Source organism: Lygodium microphyllum, chromosome 21 (genome assembly GCF_053477565.2).
Source record: "Lygodium microphyllum isolate KBCC chromosome 21, Lygodium_microphyllum_v1.1.10, whole genome shotgun sequence".
Classification (NCBI taxonomy): domain Eukaryota; kingdom Viridiplantae; phylum Streptophyta; class Polypodiopsida; order Schizaeales; family Lygodiaceae; genus Lygodium; species Lygodium microphyllum.
In genome coordinates this window covers 137,440,698-137,459,928 of record NC_141155.1, presented here as the reverse complement: position 1 = coordinate 137,459,928, position 19,231 = coordinate 137,440,698, and the positions used below count along the sequence as shown (strand labels likewise).

The 19,231-nt window shown below is 43.0% G+C and overlaps 1 protein-coding gene across 2 annotated transcripts in view; it reads left to right on the top strand.

Moving 5' to 3' along the window:
- Positions 1-857: 857 nt before the first annotated feature.
- NRPA1 (nuclear RNA polymerase A1) overlaps positions 858-19,231 on the top strand; it is a 145,964-nt gene continuing 127,590 nt past the window's right edge. Inside the window, exons 1-2 of one of the 2 annotated variants that reach the window (XM_087661269.1) lie at positions 858-1,084; positions 1,169-1,220. In XM_087661269.1, coding sequence (XP_087517395.1) covers positions 1,206-1,220 — 15 coding nt within the window. In that variant the 5' untranslated portion in view covers positions 858-1,084; positions 1,169-1,205. The remainder of the gene's footprint in view (positions 1,085-1,168; positions 1,221-19,231) is intronic. The other variant, XM_087661270.1, reaches the window with a different exon arrangement.

Here is a 19,231-nt window from a genome sequence, read left to right as displayed (position 1 = left end):
TACTGGTTACTTGGTGCACATACATGCAGAGAAGTAGGTGCCAAATGGGACAGATAGTCACGACAAGCAATTTATAGTCAATGGATGTGTTCGAGATGCAGTGGGCTATAGAGATGCTAAGTAGACATGGTTGTGCTATTGCAAATTGGCTAGCATGTTGAATGGGTAGAACTTACTAGTAAGTCTAATAGAGTTGGGAGGAGTAGGTGATGAAGGCATCAAATATTGATATGTTAGAAGAAGTTGAGGTGAAGTCAGTTGTTGTGCTTGAGAGTAGAACAATTTATTGACTAGACTCAATTAGGGAAGAAGAACTTTAATACATAATGCAAATCACTTAGTCGATCTAGGGCAATCGACCTAGGGCAAGCTTGACCTCTATTGGGTTGCTATGTTCGTTTTCATTGTTATTTTGGAGCATGCTTTTGCAGGCTATATCACCTCCTAGCACCGTTTTTTTCGCATGGATGAGAGAATATAAATCTTCTCTTTTAGATTTGAAGCCAAACACCTCTTGCCTCTCCTCTCAAGGGTCTCTCTTTCATGCACCATGAGCACTTTGCTACTCCCTTTGCCATGTTGAGCCTCTTGGGCTTGCAATGCCTTGATGTTTGGGATTGGATCGGTGCCACCATCTCCAGTGTGATTATCTGAATCATTTGAGAGAGAGAGAGAGAGAGAGAGAGAGGATTCACTGCTCAAAAAGTTTTGGTGATTGTTTTGCACATTTTTTCCTATGCACCTCATAGCATTGGCATGATTTTGGTGCTCCACTTGTTAACTTGGGTTGTTTCATATAAAAGATTAGTCAATTACACCATACCTCTAACCCTTAGGAGGTCCTCGCAATTACGTTGCCTTGTTATTTCGAAATTTTGAAGGTCTCAGTTTTCGCTACACCTCGCGAACACTCTTTTTGTAGTCTCGTTGTCTACACACACACACACACACTCTCTCTCTCTCTCTCTCTCTCTCTCTCTCTCTCTCTCTCTCTCTCTCTTTCTCTCTCTCTCTCTCCGTCTGTCTCTCTGTCTACGAGACCGCTTAGTCAGTGCAACAGAGACGACTTCGTCTTCCATCCCTGGTGATTTCAAGCACAACCTTACATGTATCTCATGCTGTTTGCAAATCCTTTATGATGATGACCATGGGATATTTGTTTCTGCAGGTTGATTTTGCGCCGCGTGGGTGTATTCGTTATCCAAATGGATAGGCAAAAGGTATGTTCAGTGTTCCATGCAGACCATTTCTTAGTAGCAATGACAAGAGCCTTCAACTTAAAAATTTGCAGAGATTTTTCAAGTGAATAATGTGTGTTAGTGGTTTTTCTAGGTAAACATAGCCTTAAAACTTAAGGTTTAAAACAATGTTTGAAGTTGTTTAGCAAAAATTTACAGTCCATTTTACCTTAAAACTCGGTTTTTTTTGTGCACATTGGCTATGCTATGTTCTGAAACAGATGCAGTTATATTCTATACTTGCACCTTCTACTATGTTGTTGATCTTTCCTTGGATTGTGGCTATGAAAGCTGTCTGAACTTCTTTTGTTGCCATATTTTTTTGCTTTATTTTAAATTTTATGTTGTTAATTCCTTCTTAAGCTCGTGGCTGTAAAAAGCCTATTCACTTTGAATGTTTAATGGCCTATCTAACGGATGTCCAAACTACCTTCTGTTTCAAAAAAATGCTAGCTGAAATAGATTCTCTTTATTTTACCCCTTTTTTGGCCTGCCTCCCTCGTAGGGGAGGCGATAGCATTTGATTGTTATTGGGGTTGAAGAAATTCACCTAAGAAAATGCATTGAAAGCTTCTATTTTTTTTTTCCTTTAGCAATTTTTAGCGCTACCTTAAAAATAAATATGATTTCTAGCGTTGTACTAGCAACAACTGGAAAAATCACTTGTACCTAACACATGAATGAATGAGAATTATGCAACTCATTCTATCAAAATTATGGCTTCCAAAACCCTTGGATATGATGTGTTTGTAGCTTCTCTACTCAAGGCCTTGAAACATATTACAAATATGGACTATGTACATGGTTAATTGCTTGAGTTCTTACATCTCTTTATGTGGAACTTGCAACATCACCATAGTTATCATAATCCAATAATGTGACTTCCTTTTCCCAAACAAAATATCTTTTACTAATTTAAAATGGCCCAAAGGGCTCCAATGGCTTCCTTTTACTTGTGCAAAAGTGCATTCACAATGGCGCTCCAAACTGGCTCCTTGAATGGGAAGCATCTGCATACAAAAGGAAAGGCAAGAAGTAAGGGTATCAATAGCCTATACAAATTGTCCATAAAGGCAATTGATTCCCACTTCTCAAAAAGAGACCATGCTCTCACACATGTTAGAGATCAATGCTCCACCCCTCAGGTAACTACATAGGTAATTGTTGACTCCATTTTTTTTGAGCTCTCCATTGAGGAGAAGGTATTTATGAGTAGCATACCTAGTAGATCTTGGTTTCAACATCAGAGGGCGACGGAGTGTGGCCAAATAGCTAGAGACAAACCTTAGAGCGACTTGGCATATTGCCAACCTAGCTACATGCATGTGTAGAGTCATTACTACACTAGATCCTTATTTTGAGGGCTTGCCATTGTATGACTTCTCCCACCACACTTCTTTTGTGTGGTGGCTGGTGGGGAGGGGGGAGACGTTGGTGAGATAAGGATGCCCCCCTTGTCTTTCTTGTCATTTTATTTATAGTAGAGGCCATAAGCTCTTTTATGAGGGACAGAGTGATAGGTATCATTGGCACCAAACTCCCATCCCAGAGTTTGAGTTGTGGGATGTAGAGTTTGTAGATGTCACAACTATCTTTTAGGGTGGGGATGATGAGAAATTTAGAGCATTTGTAGTTATGATAGAGATATTTTGTAGACTTGAAGGGGCTCTCATAAATTGACATAAATTTTATAGATTTTGGATTTGTGACACTCAATATTAAATAACCAAATTGGAGGCCACATGAGTATTTCACTTATGTTTCTCATAGCACTTTAGTGAGGTACCTTGGTTGTCATGTGGATATTAATATCACGTTGGAGCAGTAGTTTGCACCCCTACTCTTGAGCGGAAGGTAGAAGCTACTTTATTGGAGCACAGTGAGATTCTCTCTAGTAGGGAGGTGGCTAATGAGGTTCTATGTGCTATTGTGTTTTACATCACCTCTTGTTGGGCTTTCTCTAGGTCATACATTAACTAGGTTAAGTGCCTCATCAAGAATTTCATTTGGTCAGGTGGTGATGGTAGCCTCATGAGGGCTACAATCTTGGAATGTTATTATTCAACTTGGAGCCAAAGGTGGTTTGGGGACTATTGACCTAGATTGTCAGATTAGAGCATTGATGGTCAAGTTCATTGTGAGAGGCCTTCTTTCGCTTCAGGAGCTGTGGAAGAAGCTATCAGTATGGAGATTAGGGGTTTCTACAAGACTTCACCACATTGGCCTAGCCAGTGTTAAAGAAAAGTTGAGTTTTCAACCACTTACTCAAGATGAGTGGCCACATCATTGAAGATAGGACATGTTTATCTTGGGCATAGTCATAAGTAACGGTCTTTTTTGACTTGAGGACTAAAGGGATGTTAGTCTCTTTTCGTCCCACATTCCATTCCATGTGATTACATAGTCACAAATGATGGCAATTCTTCCTTGTCCCCTATCCCTGTCTTATTTTGTGTCACTTGTGACTATGATCTTGGGGTGGGTTCTCGTGGATATCCAATAGCTTCTATAGCGGGAGAGGTTTGCTTTTCTTAAGCTTCCCACTCAATGAGAGAGATAGAGGCTTTGCACATCTGGTGGGGCTAGAGATATGGGGAGAGCATTAGGGTGGTGGTACCCCCAAAGTGGAGGATTGGCATGGATACATCTTAGGCATAGATTGGGCTCTTTACAAGAGATGTCCTTGCACTAGTGACTACTACTAGAGAGAGAGAGAGAGAGAGAGAGAGAGAGAGAGAGAGAGAGTATACTTTCTTAGTACAAGAGATGGTAGACTTAGGAGAGAGGATTTGGATTAAGTGGAGTTTACAAGATGCTCCCATCAAAGGATCAAGGTTGTCGCTCATTGTGATAGGACTTGGTATTTGGACCCAAACAGTGAGACATGCATGAGGGATGGTTGAAAGTATGGGGCTCATAGGAGGCAACCTCTTTATGGATACATGTTGGATCCTAGAGAGTGGGTTTGGAAAGATCCATTTGTGGAGGCAACCTAGGAATGTTTCCTTTTTTGGATACATGACTAGATCAAGGAGTAGGATCCATATGAGTAGGATCAAAGTAATGCCAACAATTTCTTCACATTGGACTGCATGTGCCATCTCATGAAACCAACCTTCCTTTGGGGAAAAGGGTGGGTAATGGCTTGATTTAACACTTATTGCAGCAAGTAATAGATTCACATAAATTGAAATTGAAATGTTACCACTTAATCTTGGATGATGGATAGTATGTTTGCCCCAAAATTGGTGCCTCTTGTGGTATTCCTTTAACTTGAATTGCAATTGGATGAAGTACACTTGAGATTCCTTCGACTTTCTTTGCTATCCAAAAGCCTCGTGGTTGCAAGTGACCAACAAGCCATCAAACCAATTTGCCCTTTGTTTGTTTGGGGATTTGGCCTTCACTATGCTCCTTGAGTGAAAAGTTCAGCCCAAACTCAATGCTGATTGGTTGGCCTCTTGAATTTCCTTGAAATCCTCTAATTTCAGCTGCTGAAATTCAAGTGATAGGCCTTGGTAATTTGTGCACGATTGAAGGAATCTCTATTGATAATTTCAGCTGCTGAAGATTTATGTTTCAGATGAATGCAGGTTTTATGTGTATCTATGCGGATCCTAATAAATGGAACAATTGTTCAATGCTGAGAAGGATATCTCAATGAATGCAGGTTTTATGTGTAGCTATGTGAATCCTAATAAATGGAACAATTGTTCAATGCTGAGAAGGATATCTCTACTTATCTTTCGATTTGACAATGAAATAGAAGATTTATGTTTCAGATGAATGCAGGTTTTATGTGTATCTATGCGGATCCTAATAAATGGAACAATTGTTCAATGCTGAGAAGGATATCTCTACTTATATTTTGATTTGACAATGAAATAGAAGATTTATGTTTATATTGGCTAACTCTCACCTAACTCTTAATGAGCTTCTAATACCATATAGAATTGACTTTTGAATCTTGGGTGTTGTAAAATGTTAAACGATGACTATATCATTGAATGAATAACAACACGATGATTATAGAATCAACTGATACCCATTGAAATGTCTATGTGCTCACAAAATTGAGCTATGCCTATGGCGGGGCATTATGTAAGTGGGTCTTCTCTGCATTGCAGTTTAGGTATTTCCAAAAGATGTATATAATTATATGAAATTAAGCATCATTGAACCTGCAGTACTCTAAATTATCTTTAGGAGCAACTACCTCTTGTCCAAATCCACGGTCTTGTAAATTTTCCATTCCTAATTTAGCCACTATAAGTTTCAAATGAGTAGCTTACAATTTTTCATAAATGTGTCTTTCAATTAGTGATGCAATACCACAAATCTATCTTACATTGTCTAGATTGCCTTTTCGGTGTCACGTAGCTTTCAAACCCTTCCTTTTGAGTTTTTTCTCTTCTATAGTAGTTAGACATGTGTGGTGCAACAACAATTGTATACGGAAGTGTCAATGATGAAGGACGCTACGAGGGGCATATAGTAATGAAAGCAAGGAGACTACCATGGGAGCTGTTGCGAATATGGTGGATGAGAGTTGACCATTCTCTAATCGAAAAGGGATAAATGCGTACAGATGCATGTTTACAAGAACAAAACGCCAATGCATGGGGTAATGCAAGTCTCAAGATGTCATGCTTATGCTAAATGCTATTTAATGCTGCCACTTGGATAGTGTCCTTGTAGGGAAATTGTTTACTTGCCCAAGTCTCCTTTTACAACCATAGTTATCCTAATGATGTGGGTGATGGTACAATATATAAAAATAATAATGCAATCTATAATCAAAATCTTGTCACCACACCAAGAGAATAAGGCTGCCCCCCTCTCAAAGCGGAAGGGAAAGCTAGAGGAAACCCCCTCTTTTTATCAATTTGAAGTTGATCGACTTGGTTAGGATTTGTTCAAAGTTGTTTGATGATGGCACAATCTCTAGGTGGATGGTACCTAGCTCAACTTGCTCTCTAGTGAAGTGGTAATGTATGCCAATATGTCTCATGTGCGAATTGATGACGGGGTTACTAGCTAGTGCGATGGCACTTTGTTTGTCACTTAAGACAATGATTGGTGTCGCACATAGGAAATGAAGTGGCACCGGCAAGCTCCTCAAGTATATAGCCTTTGTGGTGCCATCGAAGGGTGCTTGATACTTTGCGTTAGTTGTGGAAGTAGCCACTGCCTCCTGCTTATGGTTGGACCAAAATGGAAGCTATACCCAAAGAGTAGATGTAACTACCATGGGAACACCAAGTGTCGGTGGGCTCTCCTACCTAGTTGGAATAAGAATAATATTGCAAATCCTAACCATGACCGTAAGTGAGTCCATAAGAATAGGTACACCGAACATATCTCAACAAACGCAAATAAGCAATTCAATGTGACCTTGGAGGTGTATTGAAATACTAACTAAGCAAAGACATTGAGTAAGCTAAGTTTGGCCTAGTGTGAATCAACCATGTGTGCTTGTTGAAGGGCTAGCCATCGAAATTGTTAGCTAGTTTGATAGTGGGATTTAGAGGCGTGGCCATAGGCCGTGTCTAATTAGTGTAAAACTACTCAACTAGTTGAAGTGCATACTTTTGTTGAGAAACAAAAAGGGAATTTCCAGATTGAACTACTTTCATTCCCAAAAATTAAGACATTTGATCGACATTAGTCAATTCAAATGTAGAACTAAGCTAAGTTTTAATATATGCAATACTAGTAGGATCTAAGCTGTAATGAGTAAATCATCAACATACAAGAAGATATAGTTGATCCCCTTTGAAGTGAGTTTTGTTAGCAGATATTAGTCAGCTCATGGTGTGAGTCTGTGTGCAGAGGCTGGGCATTTTATGTAGCATTTTATGCAGTATTTTATGGCACATTTTTGTGGCCATTTATGATGTACTTTTAGCATTTATTGCTTGCCGACCTGCATTTTATGCTCCCCACTTTTGTGGCTATTTATAGGGCTCCTCCTCCACAGTCTTTGGTGCTTCAGCCATCAGTGGAGATCCTTCTGGGAGAGAGGAGCCGGTGCTGAGGAGCCCACGCAGCCAGTGACTCACCGTTGTATGCTGCTGTCTCGTGTTCGATATGGATTCCATTTCCCGAGCATACATCTAAGTTCTCATCTGTCTACTGTGTTCATTCTTTCTTCTGTCTTGTGTTTCAGCATTTATTTCAGCATATTCTATACGCTTCCATTGCTGCACCACTTCTGACATGGTATCAGATTTCAGGCTGCAACCTATTTGTGCTGTGTTTTCTTGCTGATTTCAGGATTTACACCCTTCTTGCTGATCAGCCAGCTGTCCTTCCTGCTGGTGACTGCTGATTTGCTGCTGGCGACAGTGTTTCAGCATTTGCGTTTTGCGTTTTTCTGGACAGATTTGCGTTTACTGCTGTTCCACTCTTTGCTGCCCGTGTTTCCTTCATCAAATTGCTGGCAACAGTCTTTAGCCCCTGTTTCTTCAGTTTGCAGCCTGTGTTTTGCTGTTTACAGCATTAATTTTGCCTGTTTTTCTGATTATTCAGGCCGTTTTTGCTGTTTTTGGCAGTTTTAACCTGATTTTTTCACTTTGTGCCGCAGCTTTTGGCTTATTTTGGTCAGCCTTTGGGTTATATTGCATGTGAACTCACTATTTTTGGTGTTTTTGGTTGCGTTTTGGCTGTGCTCACTCTCCAAACGACCTTCTTTTCTTCTACTTCTCTTTTCTACCTCCTCCAGATGGCCCCTCCGTGCACCTCAAGTGAAGATAAGTTACATGGACCTGATTATCTCACATGGAGTGCTGTCATGAAAGCTTGGTTTGTGCAGAAGCGGCTATGGTACATCGTCTGTGGAGCTCTTGCTCGACCTCTCCGTCCTTTTCCTCTTTCTGAAGACTTTGATGAGGACAACCATAAGGAAGCGGTGCTCACATGGGACTCGGACGATGCCCATGCTTACTCGGCGTTGCTTCAGTGTATTTCTAAAGCGGTCTTACCGGCGGTTACCTCCTGTAGGACGTCTCCTGAAGTATGGCAGAAGTTGCAGCAGATGTACGAGGCACCTTCCACCATGCGGGCCGTCACACTTTATGGCCAGCTCCAGCAGATGAAGTTTGAGCCGAAAGATACTATTCAGTCTTTTCTTCTTCGTGTTACGCAGGTACAGGACCAGCTTCGGCACATGCAATCTGCTCTTCCCGAGGTGCATCTTGTCGGGACGGTCCTCTACAAGCTCCCCCCGGAGTTTGATGGAGTGGCCAATGCTTTGCGGGCACAGACATCATCGACTCCTGTCAGTTTTACACATATGACCTCGATGCTTCTTGAGCATGAGGCATCCTTGAGATTACAGGGGCGGCTTCCGGCACATTATGGAGGTGAGGCTTATGTAGCTTCAGAGAGGGGTGACGGGAAGAAGAAGTCAAAGGCCCAGTGTTACCACTGTGGCAAGAAGGGACATTTGCGGAAGGACTGCAAGAAGTTAGCGGCTTCCAGGAAGAAGGAGCAGAAGACGAAGCGGGATGCTAACTCTACCGATGAGTCCTCTCCTTCATCAGACTCCGACTCCGATCCTCCGACCAAGGGGAAGTCCAAGGCGCGGAAGGGATCCTCTTCTTCGGATCGCGGGAAGGGCTTGGTTGCCCCTTCCTCGGCTGCTTTCTAGTGGTGGTGATGAGGTCATCCCTCACGACTCTCTTATGCCAGAGAGGGAGTGTGAGCGGGTGTTGGTGGGGCTGCAGTGCCTCATCTATATTTTGATATAGATGCACAGGATCCAGAGAGGGATGTCCCTGACGCATCGACGGTATCTGGCAGTGAAATCCTAGAAACTGGTGTTGATTTCTGGGTTCATGATGAGTTGTTCTTCTTGACAGAGAGCGAGAGACTTTCGTCTGGAGCTCACATGAGGGGACACTTTGGTGGTTTGGCCAAAGGCGGGGAATCCATGGTCACATGTTCAGAGACATGTTTGGCAGATTGGCTTTGTATGTCTTGAGTGACATAGGTGACATTACACAGAGAGCTGCTATGAGTCTTCTCTATTTTCAGGTGTTGTTGGTACGATCGACATCGACATCAGATACTCTCCGAGGCATCTTGGTGGTGGGCTGGCCACTCATCGCTTCGACATCCATGGTCCTTCTGGTGTTTCTTTGTTGTGTAGTTTATGCTTCTCCATCATTGTACTATTTTATTGTATCAGATCACACATGATCTGAGAGAGGGTGTTAGCAGATATTAGTCAGCTCATGGTGTGAGTCTGTGTGCAGAGGCTGGGCATTTTATGCAGTATTTTATGGCGCATTTTTGTGGCCATTTATGATGTACTTTTAGCATTTATTGCTGGCCGACCTGCATTTTATGCTCCCCACTTTTGTGGCTATTTATAGGGCTCCTCCTCCACAGTCTTTGGTGCTTCAGCCATCAGTGGAGATCCTTCTGGGAGAGAGGAGCTGGTGCTAAGGAGCCCACGCAGCCAGCGACTCACCGTTGTATGCTGCTGTCTCGTGTTCGATATGGATTCCATTTCCCGAGCATACATCTGAGTTCTCATCTGTCTACTGTGTTCATTCTTTCTTCTGTCTTGTGTTTCAGCATTTATTTCAGCATATTCTATACGCTTCCATTGCTGCACCACTTCTGACAAGTTTGACATACAAGTTTAGGTCATAAGGGGTAGAATGAAAACCATGAGTTCAAAGGAACTTGCCCATTATATGGAACCATGATTGCGGTGCCTGCTTCGGCCCATAAAGAGCTTTTCACAAATGAAAGGTCTTATCTTTACCGTCTGTAAGAGAAAATCTAGGAGGCTACTTTACATAGACTTCTTTCTCCAAGTAACCTTTCAGAAAGATGCTTTTGATGTCCATCTAATAGAGCAGCCAACCATAGTGAGTGGCTAGTGCAACTAATAGGCAAGATGATGTTACCTGTGTCATGGGTGTGAAGGCTTCTTTATAGTTAATGCCATGCTTTTGTCGAAAACCTTGGGCTATAGGGTGAGCCTTGTATTTATCCAAATTCCAAAGTCCCATTAGCTTTCATTTTGGTCCTAACAATTTACTTAGTCCCAATGACCTTCTTGTGGCTTGGACAATCCATCGAGGTCCAGGTTTTGTTTTGATCAATGCTCTCAAGCTCCTTTTTCACAGTCTCAAGCCACTATGGATGCTTTAGAGCCTCTTGCCAACTTTCTGGCTTAGAATGCTCTATGTAATCTATCGTAAAGACACAAATTGTCAAAAGATGACGTACCAGCGAGACAATAGGGTTTGCGGGGAGGAACACGGAGTGAACTCAGCAAACATAGAGAAGAGAAGAGAAAGAAGAGAGAAGAAACTTTGATGAATGGAATGGTGAAGATCTGAATCATGGAGTGAATGTGACACAAGGGAATAAGAGTGCCATAGCACAAGGAAGATGAAGTTGACAGCCAGGAACCATGAACCGCAATGTCCTTCTAAAGGGGTGTGAGGGTAGTGGAGAGGCTGGAGAGAAGAGGTGAGGGACTGAATGAATCAACCGTGAGGAATGAATGAAAGAGTGGTCTATAAGGATGGAGCCCCTTTTTGGGGTTGCAAACCCTAAACACAAAATGCAAAATATAGAAACGCAAAAAACGCAAACTGCGGGTGAAGGGCCAAGGGTTTCTCAACACCCCCTCTTAGGCCCAAAAAGGGGAACAAGAAGAGAGATGGAGATGCAATGCTACATGTTGAAGAATGCTCATGCAATAGGTGCCACTCGGACAGTGTCCCTTGTGGGGAAATTATTCACTTGCCCAAGCGCCCTAGTATAAAGATGATGAAAGAATGCAATGCATAGGAGGAATGTCGAACTTTATGTGGTGTTGAGAACCATAAGGATATGCCCGTACTTGATCTCGGGAGGTGACTCAATGTTGATCAAGTGACCAAGGCAAGAAGAAGAAGAGGAGGAAGAAGATGTAGAGGATCCCTAAGATCCAAGATTTCCACCGGAAAGGGAACCTGCAATTTAAGAACAGTAGACAGAGTGAATTGAAGAAACCGAAACTCAACCTCGCGAGAGAAGCCACTAGCTCCGTGCATTCATGTTGGAAGGAATATGAAGGCCTTGTCACCAAGTTGCAGCTGAACCTCAGAGGTCCCAATCTAGGTGGTACCTGAAGATCTTGGGTATCAGTAGAAGAGATGATCGGTCAAAGACAGCCATTGAAGAACTTCATATAGAGTAGGTCCCCCCTCTGAGGTGGGAGGTGGAGGGGCCCTTGCTGAAGTCGAAAAAGTAGATGTCCCCTTTGAGGGCAAAGAAATAACATCCCCCTCTGAATCCCCCTTTGAAGTAGATAAGGAATCCAAAAACTCATGGATCACGGACTCCAAAATGTTTGATGACGAAGGAAGTACCGTCGGTCGTATCAAAGAAGGTATCTGGGGTGCTGAAGAGCTCCCAGAGGTAGCTCTCAAACCTGAGTAGTGGAGGGTAGGGAAGGGTGGGGCTCAGAATGAGCAAGAGGTGGGCAACAATCGCTGTCTCTCAGAGGAGCAGATTGGGTAGCCGAAGAAGAGGAAGGAGTCAAGCAGCCACTGTCTCTTGAAGAAGCGGACTAACGAGGAGACGGTATCAAACAATCGCTGTCTCTCGATGGAGCGGACTGTAGAGCGGCAGGTCATGGAAGCCATTGTACCTGAAAATAAGTGGGAGAAGACTGCCGTTGGGATTGTGATGATCTCCAAGAGGTCGTAGTGCCAATCGATCCTCCATGTGCTCGAAAGGACTTAGTGCACATCGGATGTGTCTTATTGCCTTGAGCATAGTACTTTGATAGTCGATGCAGAACAATCTCTATGGCCTAGAAAGGAGAGGTGGCACAAGGAGTGCCTGGTGGAAGACGCATATACTCCGGGGGGGTGGGGAGCAAAGGTTGAAGTCGGTAAGCATCGGTGGTGTGTCCGGTGATGCCACAGTAGAAGCACCAAGTATTTTGGTCACCTGTTGGTAAAGAAGCCATGGATACCAGTGTGCCTTGTTGAAGAAGGAAGAGGTCAGCCACCATGAACCATGAACCGCAATGTCCGCCTGAAGGGGTGTGAGAACAATGTGAAGCACGAACCGCAATGTCCGTCTCAAGGGATGGGAGGGTAGTGGAAGGGTTGGAAGTGGGAGAAGGATGCAACCAGCAGTAAGAGATTGCAACCAATAGAAAACCGCATGTGAGGAGAGAGAAAGACTAAAAACGCAGGCAAGACAGCCTGCAGGAGAGAGAAAGACTAAAAACGCAGGAAAAAACAGCAGCAGCAGTCAATATGCTGAAGTCAACTCCGAACAGTGTGTGATAGGTTGGAAACAGGCGCCAAATTGTTGTAGACAGCAATGGCCAGCTTGGACTGCGATGTCCTCTGTGTTTGGGGTGTGGGCAACAAGCTGAAATACCTGAAATCTGCAAATCGAGATTGTTTTCTGAATGGAGAGTGATCAGCAACAGTCTTTCTGCTGTAAACAGCTACAAACTGCGGGTGGAAGGCTGGAAACATGCACCAGACTGTAGATGACAGCAAGGGACAACTGAGACTACAATATCCTCCGCGAAAGGGGTGTAGGCAGCAAGCTGAAAACAATTGAAACCTGCAAAAACGAGGTTTTGATGCAGCGGAAGAAGAGAAGTGGATGCCGAACCCGCCACTAGTCTTTGCCTTCACTTGAGTGGAGGATCTTCGTTGCTAGGTGAGCAGATCTGGCTCTGATACCATGTCAGAAGATGACGTACCAGCGAGACAGTAAGGTTTGCTGGGAGGAACACGGAGTGAACTCGGCAAACATGGAGAAGAGAAGAGAAGAGAGAAGAAACTCTGATGAATGGAATAATGAAGATCCGAGTCATGGAGTGAATGTGATACAAGGGAACAAGGGTGTTGTAACACAAGGAAGATGATGATGACAACCATGAACCACGAACCGCAATGTCCTCCAGAAGGGGTGTGAGGGTAGTGGCGAGGCTGGAGAGAAGAGGTGACAAATTGAATGAATCAGCCGTGAGGAATGAATGAGAGAGTGGCCTATACATAGGCATTGTCAGTCTAGGATGGTGCCCCTTTTTGGGGCTGCAAACCCTAAACGCAAAACGTAGAAATGCAATAACGCAAACTACGGGTGAAGGGTTTCTCATCTCAAATATGGTAGAAGATGCAAGCCGAGCAAATCTTCTTGGGCCCTCCGGATGGAATCTAGTGGAAGGATCCTTATATCCTACATGGTTTGCTAGTACTAGCGAGGTAAGGAGTCATTGGGAGGAGGCATGGGTATGGAAGATGCTGTAGGTGGGTCAAGAGTGGCTAGTAGATCTGGCTTGGATGACACTGTCTCTAATGAAGTAGGTTGAGGAATTGGCTCGGAGGTTGGTGCAATGGGCTGCACTATATCCCTCTTGTCAAAAACTACATGTCTTTGAGTAATCACCTTGCTCGTTCGAGGATTAAACAAGCGATAGGCTTTTGCCTCGGAGGAGTGTCCTAGAAAAATCAAGGGATCTATAGGGATTGGGCTTTCATATCTTATCATCAGGAGTGTGTGTGTAGGTATGAATGACACTCAAAGGCTTTGAAGTGGAAGATGAGAGGCCGAGTGCCAAAGAAAGCCTCAAAGAGGGCCTTATGAGGGATTGCTGTAGTTGGGCAATGTTTGAAGATATACAGTGATGTGTTAACAACCTCAGTTCATAGGCACTCCAGGAGTTGCGTCAAGAAATACCCTAATGCAAAAACATAAATGAAAGTGTATGACAAAGCATAAACTCAACAGAACACAGTTAGGGTTAGGGTAACTCAGAAACAATGAATATAGTGTAAATCTGAATGAATGAGTGAATATTGAGTATGTACCATGTAGGGAATGAAAAATGTACCTTGAACTTTCGTGTCTTGAGGATTGAGGCAGATGTAATGAGCTAGAGTGTGTGTTGTACTCTTGATAGTTCCCAAAACGCAGCAATGCAGTCTCCAAGATGTTGGACAGCAGCAAATGCAGCAGATGATGTGCTAGATCAGTATTGGATTCGTGAGGAGAGAGAAAACCAGCAAACGCAGATTCAGCTGATGGTGTGGCAGCCTGCACAGTAAATGCGGATCATGGTGATGACCTGACAGCCTGTACGTTGGCTTGCTGCAGCAAATGCAGGTTTTCAGCAGTCCTTTGGGGCTGCGTGGCAGTGACTAGGTACCAATGCAGTAGTAGAGTGCCATGTGGCAGTTGGTGACAGCAGATGGATGGGCAGCAGTAGCTTCTGGGGCTGGACAGTAGTTGTAGATGGTGTGGATTGTGTGATGAAGGCTGGAAACAGGCCTGGGATGGATGTAGACAAGGTTAGGCAGCCTCGGCTTAGATGTCATTTGCGAACGGGGTGTGGGCAGCGAAGCTAGAAGGCTTGAAACATGCAAAAACGAGATTGGGCTGAATGGAGGGCAGCCTATCTATTTATAGAAAGTTCTGGGACCTTGTACCTCGCCCCGTTCTAGACTTTCTTCAACCATGCACCATTTAAGGTTTTCATTAATTAAGCATTTTTGGGGCCGTTTAAGATACTAATTCAGCATGTATTCAAGAACAAAAATTGAGCTAGAAAGGCCGGCAAACCGGAAGTTTGTGTGTTTTTGTTATTATGTGTTTTTACCCCAAGGTGTTGTTGAGTTGAAAAATGCATTACATCCTAATTAGCTTCTTAAACAATCTCAAAACATGCTTATTTAATGAAAAATGCTAAAATGGTGCGTGGTTCGAGAGAGTTTTTTTGAAACCTTTGTTGGGAATAAAGGGCTATTGTGCCTTTTATATATGCACGGGTGTGAACACACCCTTAGCACATTGTACTTTCATATATATATATATATATATATATATATATATATATATATATATATAAACCTAAAGAGATACACTCGTTATTGTACCCACAAGTCGTGCTCACTCTCCTCACTGTGTGTCTTGATCCTCGTGCGCCTTCGAGCTTCACTTGCACGTCTCTGAGCTCTACAAACTGGTATCAGAGTGGGGAGAGATAGCACAGGTGTTGAATACTCCATCTGTTGTGTAGGAGTCAGATGGCATAGTCGGACGGAGCAGGCGATGGCAGCCGACGGAGGCAGCTGGACCAGCGGGCACGTTTTTTTGTAGGCGAGAGGTGTAACAGGTGACTGTTGCACGACTACTGCATTGGTTGGAGGCGTAGACAGTCAACGACCAGTCGAGCGGGGGAGCAGGCGTGTAGTAGCACGTGATGGGACCAATCCTATAGGGTGACAAAGCAGGCAGGTGGAGACCACGCGGCAGGCTGGAGATGCCAGCGCAACCAGACTTGATTTGATAGGTTAATGTCAGACGAGACCAATGTGGTAGTTGACGCATGGCGACTGACAGATAGCGAGTGTTGACGACGGACGTGGACAGGTGCCAGATGTGATGTTTTTTTTTCTCGTCATTTTTTTGTCAAATTCTTGGAATTTTTCCTTCTCCCCTTGCTGAGCGTTCGCGTGCATAAGCACAGTTTCCATTTTTTGTGCAATCTTGGCCTGGAAATTTGGGGATTTTCCCGGATTTGGGATTGTGATGCAGGACAAGACAATTTGTCTCAGAAATTGCAGGAATCTGTGACATTTTGCCTCTCCGACATTTGGGGTTTTTCATGTACATGCAAAATTGGGCTGAAATTTACCCAATTTCTCGACATTGATGCACTTTGGACCACGTGCAATTTGGGGCTTTTGCTGTTTGGACAAAATTTGTGCGCCTTTTGGTCATTTTATGTACATGCAGGTTTAATTCCATGCAATTTGGACACCTAGCACTTGGAAAATTTGGGGGTTTTACTGAAATTGCTCTATTTTGGCAAAATTGACCTGTTCTATGCATGTCAGAGATAGTGTAGATGTATGGTTGATGCTTTGAGCACAAAAATTTTGGGGATTTTGATCGTGCATGTCAAATTCTATGCCTGTGGGTACATGCACAACAGAAATTGCAGCTAAAATTTGGGACTTCTCATGTAATGTGATGTATTTGCCCTTGGAACAGTTGTAATCAGTTGTGGAGTGCTGTAGCACATGGTTTGGTGCTTCTGAAAATTTACTTACAGATCTGAAATTTCTGCTACCATTTGGTCATTTATTGCTAGTTGGTACTTGTTTATACCTTGGTCACTTGTGTGAGAGTTTGGGCTTGCATTTGCTGAATTTTTTGGTCACATTTGGACTGAAAATCATGGCTGGCAGTAGTGACATCAATAATCTCATGCACGTTAAGAAGCTTGAAGGAGCACATAACTTTGCTGTCTAGCAAAACGAGTGCTACAATATCCTATTGCAGAAGAAGCAGACAAAGCATTAAGACCAAAGTGGCAAAGCCCGCAGATATGGAACATGAAGTTTGGGATGAGTTAAATGATCTTGCACGCTCAACCATTAAGCTATCGATTTCTGATGCCTTGCTGTTTAACATTGAAGGTTTGGATTTTGCATATGCTATTTGGACTCGACTGGAAGAACTGTATTCATAGAAGAGTGCTGCAAGCAAAGTGTATTGGCTGAAAAAGCTTATGGATTTGTGTATGATAGAGGGTACAACAGTGTCTACTCACTTGAGTGAGTTTAACTCCATTTTCAGCTAGCTGGTTGCCTTGTAGTTCTTGATTGATGAAGAATTTAAGGCTACGTTTTTGCTTTGCACTCTGCTAGAGAGTTGGGACACATTTAGGACTGCTATGAGTAATTCTAATGCAATTCTTATGTATGCTGATGTAGAGAGTGCTCTACTCATGGAAGAAATGAATTGGCAGAACAATGTATCCTGTAGGCTTCTAGTGCTTTGCATACTAGGGGCAGATCAAAGCAGAAAGGCAAATTTGATAGCAAGGGACGCAATAAATCACGTGGTAAGGATATTGAATGCCATCATTGTGGCAAGAAGGGTCACTTTAAATGTGACTGCTACAAATGGAAAAAAGAGAAAGGTAAAGGGCAAGAAGACAGATGATAGCAAGGAAGAGAAGAAAGAGAGTCAGTCTAAGAAGAGTAGTGTTAAAATTGAAGAGGCAAATGTAGTCACTCATGACATTGACAGTAGGAATGACGTACGCTTGGTCTCTTCATACTTTAGTACACATGCTTTACTTGCAGCTACAGATGATGACATGCATACTTGGATTCTCCATTCAGGTGCTTCCTTTCATGTCACCTCTCATTGTGAGTGGCTCTCTGACTATACAGGGGATCGACATGGTGTTGTTCATCTTGGGGACAACTACGCATGTGACATTACAGGTATTGGCAGTGTGCAGTTGCAGTTTCAGCATGGTTCTGTCTTCACACTTCAGTATGTATGGCATGTACCTTAGCTCAAGAAGAGCTTGATTAGCATAAGGCAGCTAGATGACGATGGTTTTCATACCATCTTTGGTGATGGGAAATGGAAGATCTGTAAGGGATCTAGGGTTATTACCAGAGGTTGCAAGAGTGATACTTTGTATCCACTTAATGTATCTAGTGTGCGTGATCATGTTGTTGCTTTGACTGAGCAGCCAAGTGTTTCTTTGTGGCATGGCCAGTTTGGACATATGAGTCAAACTGGAATGAAAGTGCTTTCTCGTTTGGGTTACTTGCCTTGTCTTCTTTATGCTGATTTTGAGCATTGTGATCATTGTGTTTATGGTAAACATGCACAGACGTCTCATAAGAAGTCTCTTTTGCTGAAATCTTCTCCTCTAGAGTTATTACATTTCGATATATGTCAGATACCAGGGTTATCTTTAGGGGGAAAGAAATACTTTGTCACCTTTGTCGATGATGCTACACGGAAGGTATGGATTTACCCTATTCGTAGCAAGGATGAAATACTTGACAAGTTTAAAAAATTCTTAGCATTGGTTGAAAATCAGACTGATAAGGCACTTAAGTGTCTACGCTCTGACAATGGTGGGGAATATGTGTCCAAGGCCTTTCAAGGATTTTGTGACAGCAAAGGGATGAAGAGGATGCTCACTGCCCCTCATAATCCACCCCAAAATGGAGTTGCAGAGCGTATGAATCGGACCATACAGGATAAGGTCTGTATGATGTTGTCTCATGTTACATTACCCCGTGGTTTTGGGGCAGAGGTTGTTGTGACAGCGGTGTACTTGATTAATCGGTCACCAAATAGGTCTTTGGGGAGGGGGGGGGAGGGAGTTCCCCAAGAAGCATGGTCGGGCAAGCCACCTTCGTATGCACACTTGAAAGTGTTTGGCTGTGAAGCATTTGTGCACATACGTAAGGAAAAATGCAGAAAACTTGAGCCAAAGTCCTATAAATGTATTTTCCTAGGATATGGTGATGATGGTGAAATGGGGTATAGATTATGGGATCCTGAGAAAAGAAAAGTAGTATGCAGCAATAATGTTATCCTCCAGGAAGCTTGCATGTATAAACAACCCGAAAAGATTGAGGAGGTCTGTAGGGTTGTATTTCGGGAAGAAATACCTTTGGACAACAAAATGTGTCCGATGTACAATAGCAAATACCTGCTGTAAATGAACCTGTAAATGCAGAAAATAATGTTGGAAATGATCAGCTAGCTATTGTCCATGATAATGATCCACTACATGTGTAGGAACAACCAGGACAACAAGCTGACAATGCTCAATGTGGCTGATTATGTCATATTGATAGACTGTGGTGAACTGTCTTGCTTCAAGGAAGCAATGGACAGACAACAAGAAACGGTATAAAGCCATGTTGTCAAAAATGGAATCTCTTGAGAAAAATGACACTTGGGACTTGGTGCAATTATCTAAAGGGCAGAAAACATTTCCATGCAAATGGGTTTACAAGATGGTCACTTTTGGTTTCTTACCAAAGTATAAAGCAAGATTGGTTGCAAAGGGATACAAGCAGGAACATGAAATTGACTTTGATGAGATATTCTCTCTTGTAGTCAAGATGACTACATTGAGAACCATTTTGGGCTTGGTTGCAGCTCAAGATATTAAGCTTATACAG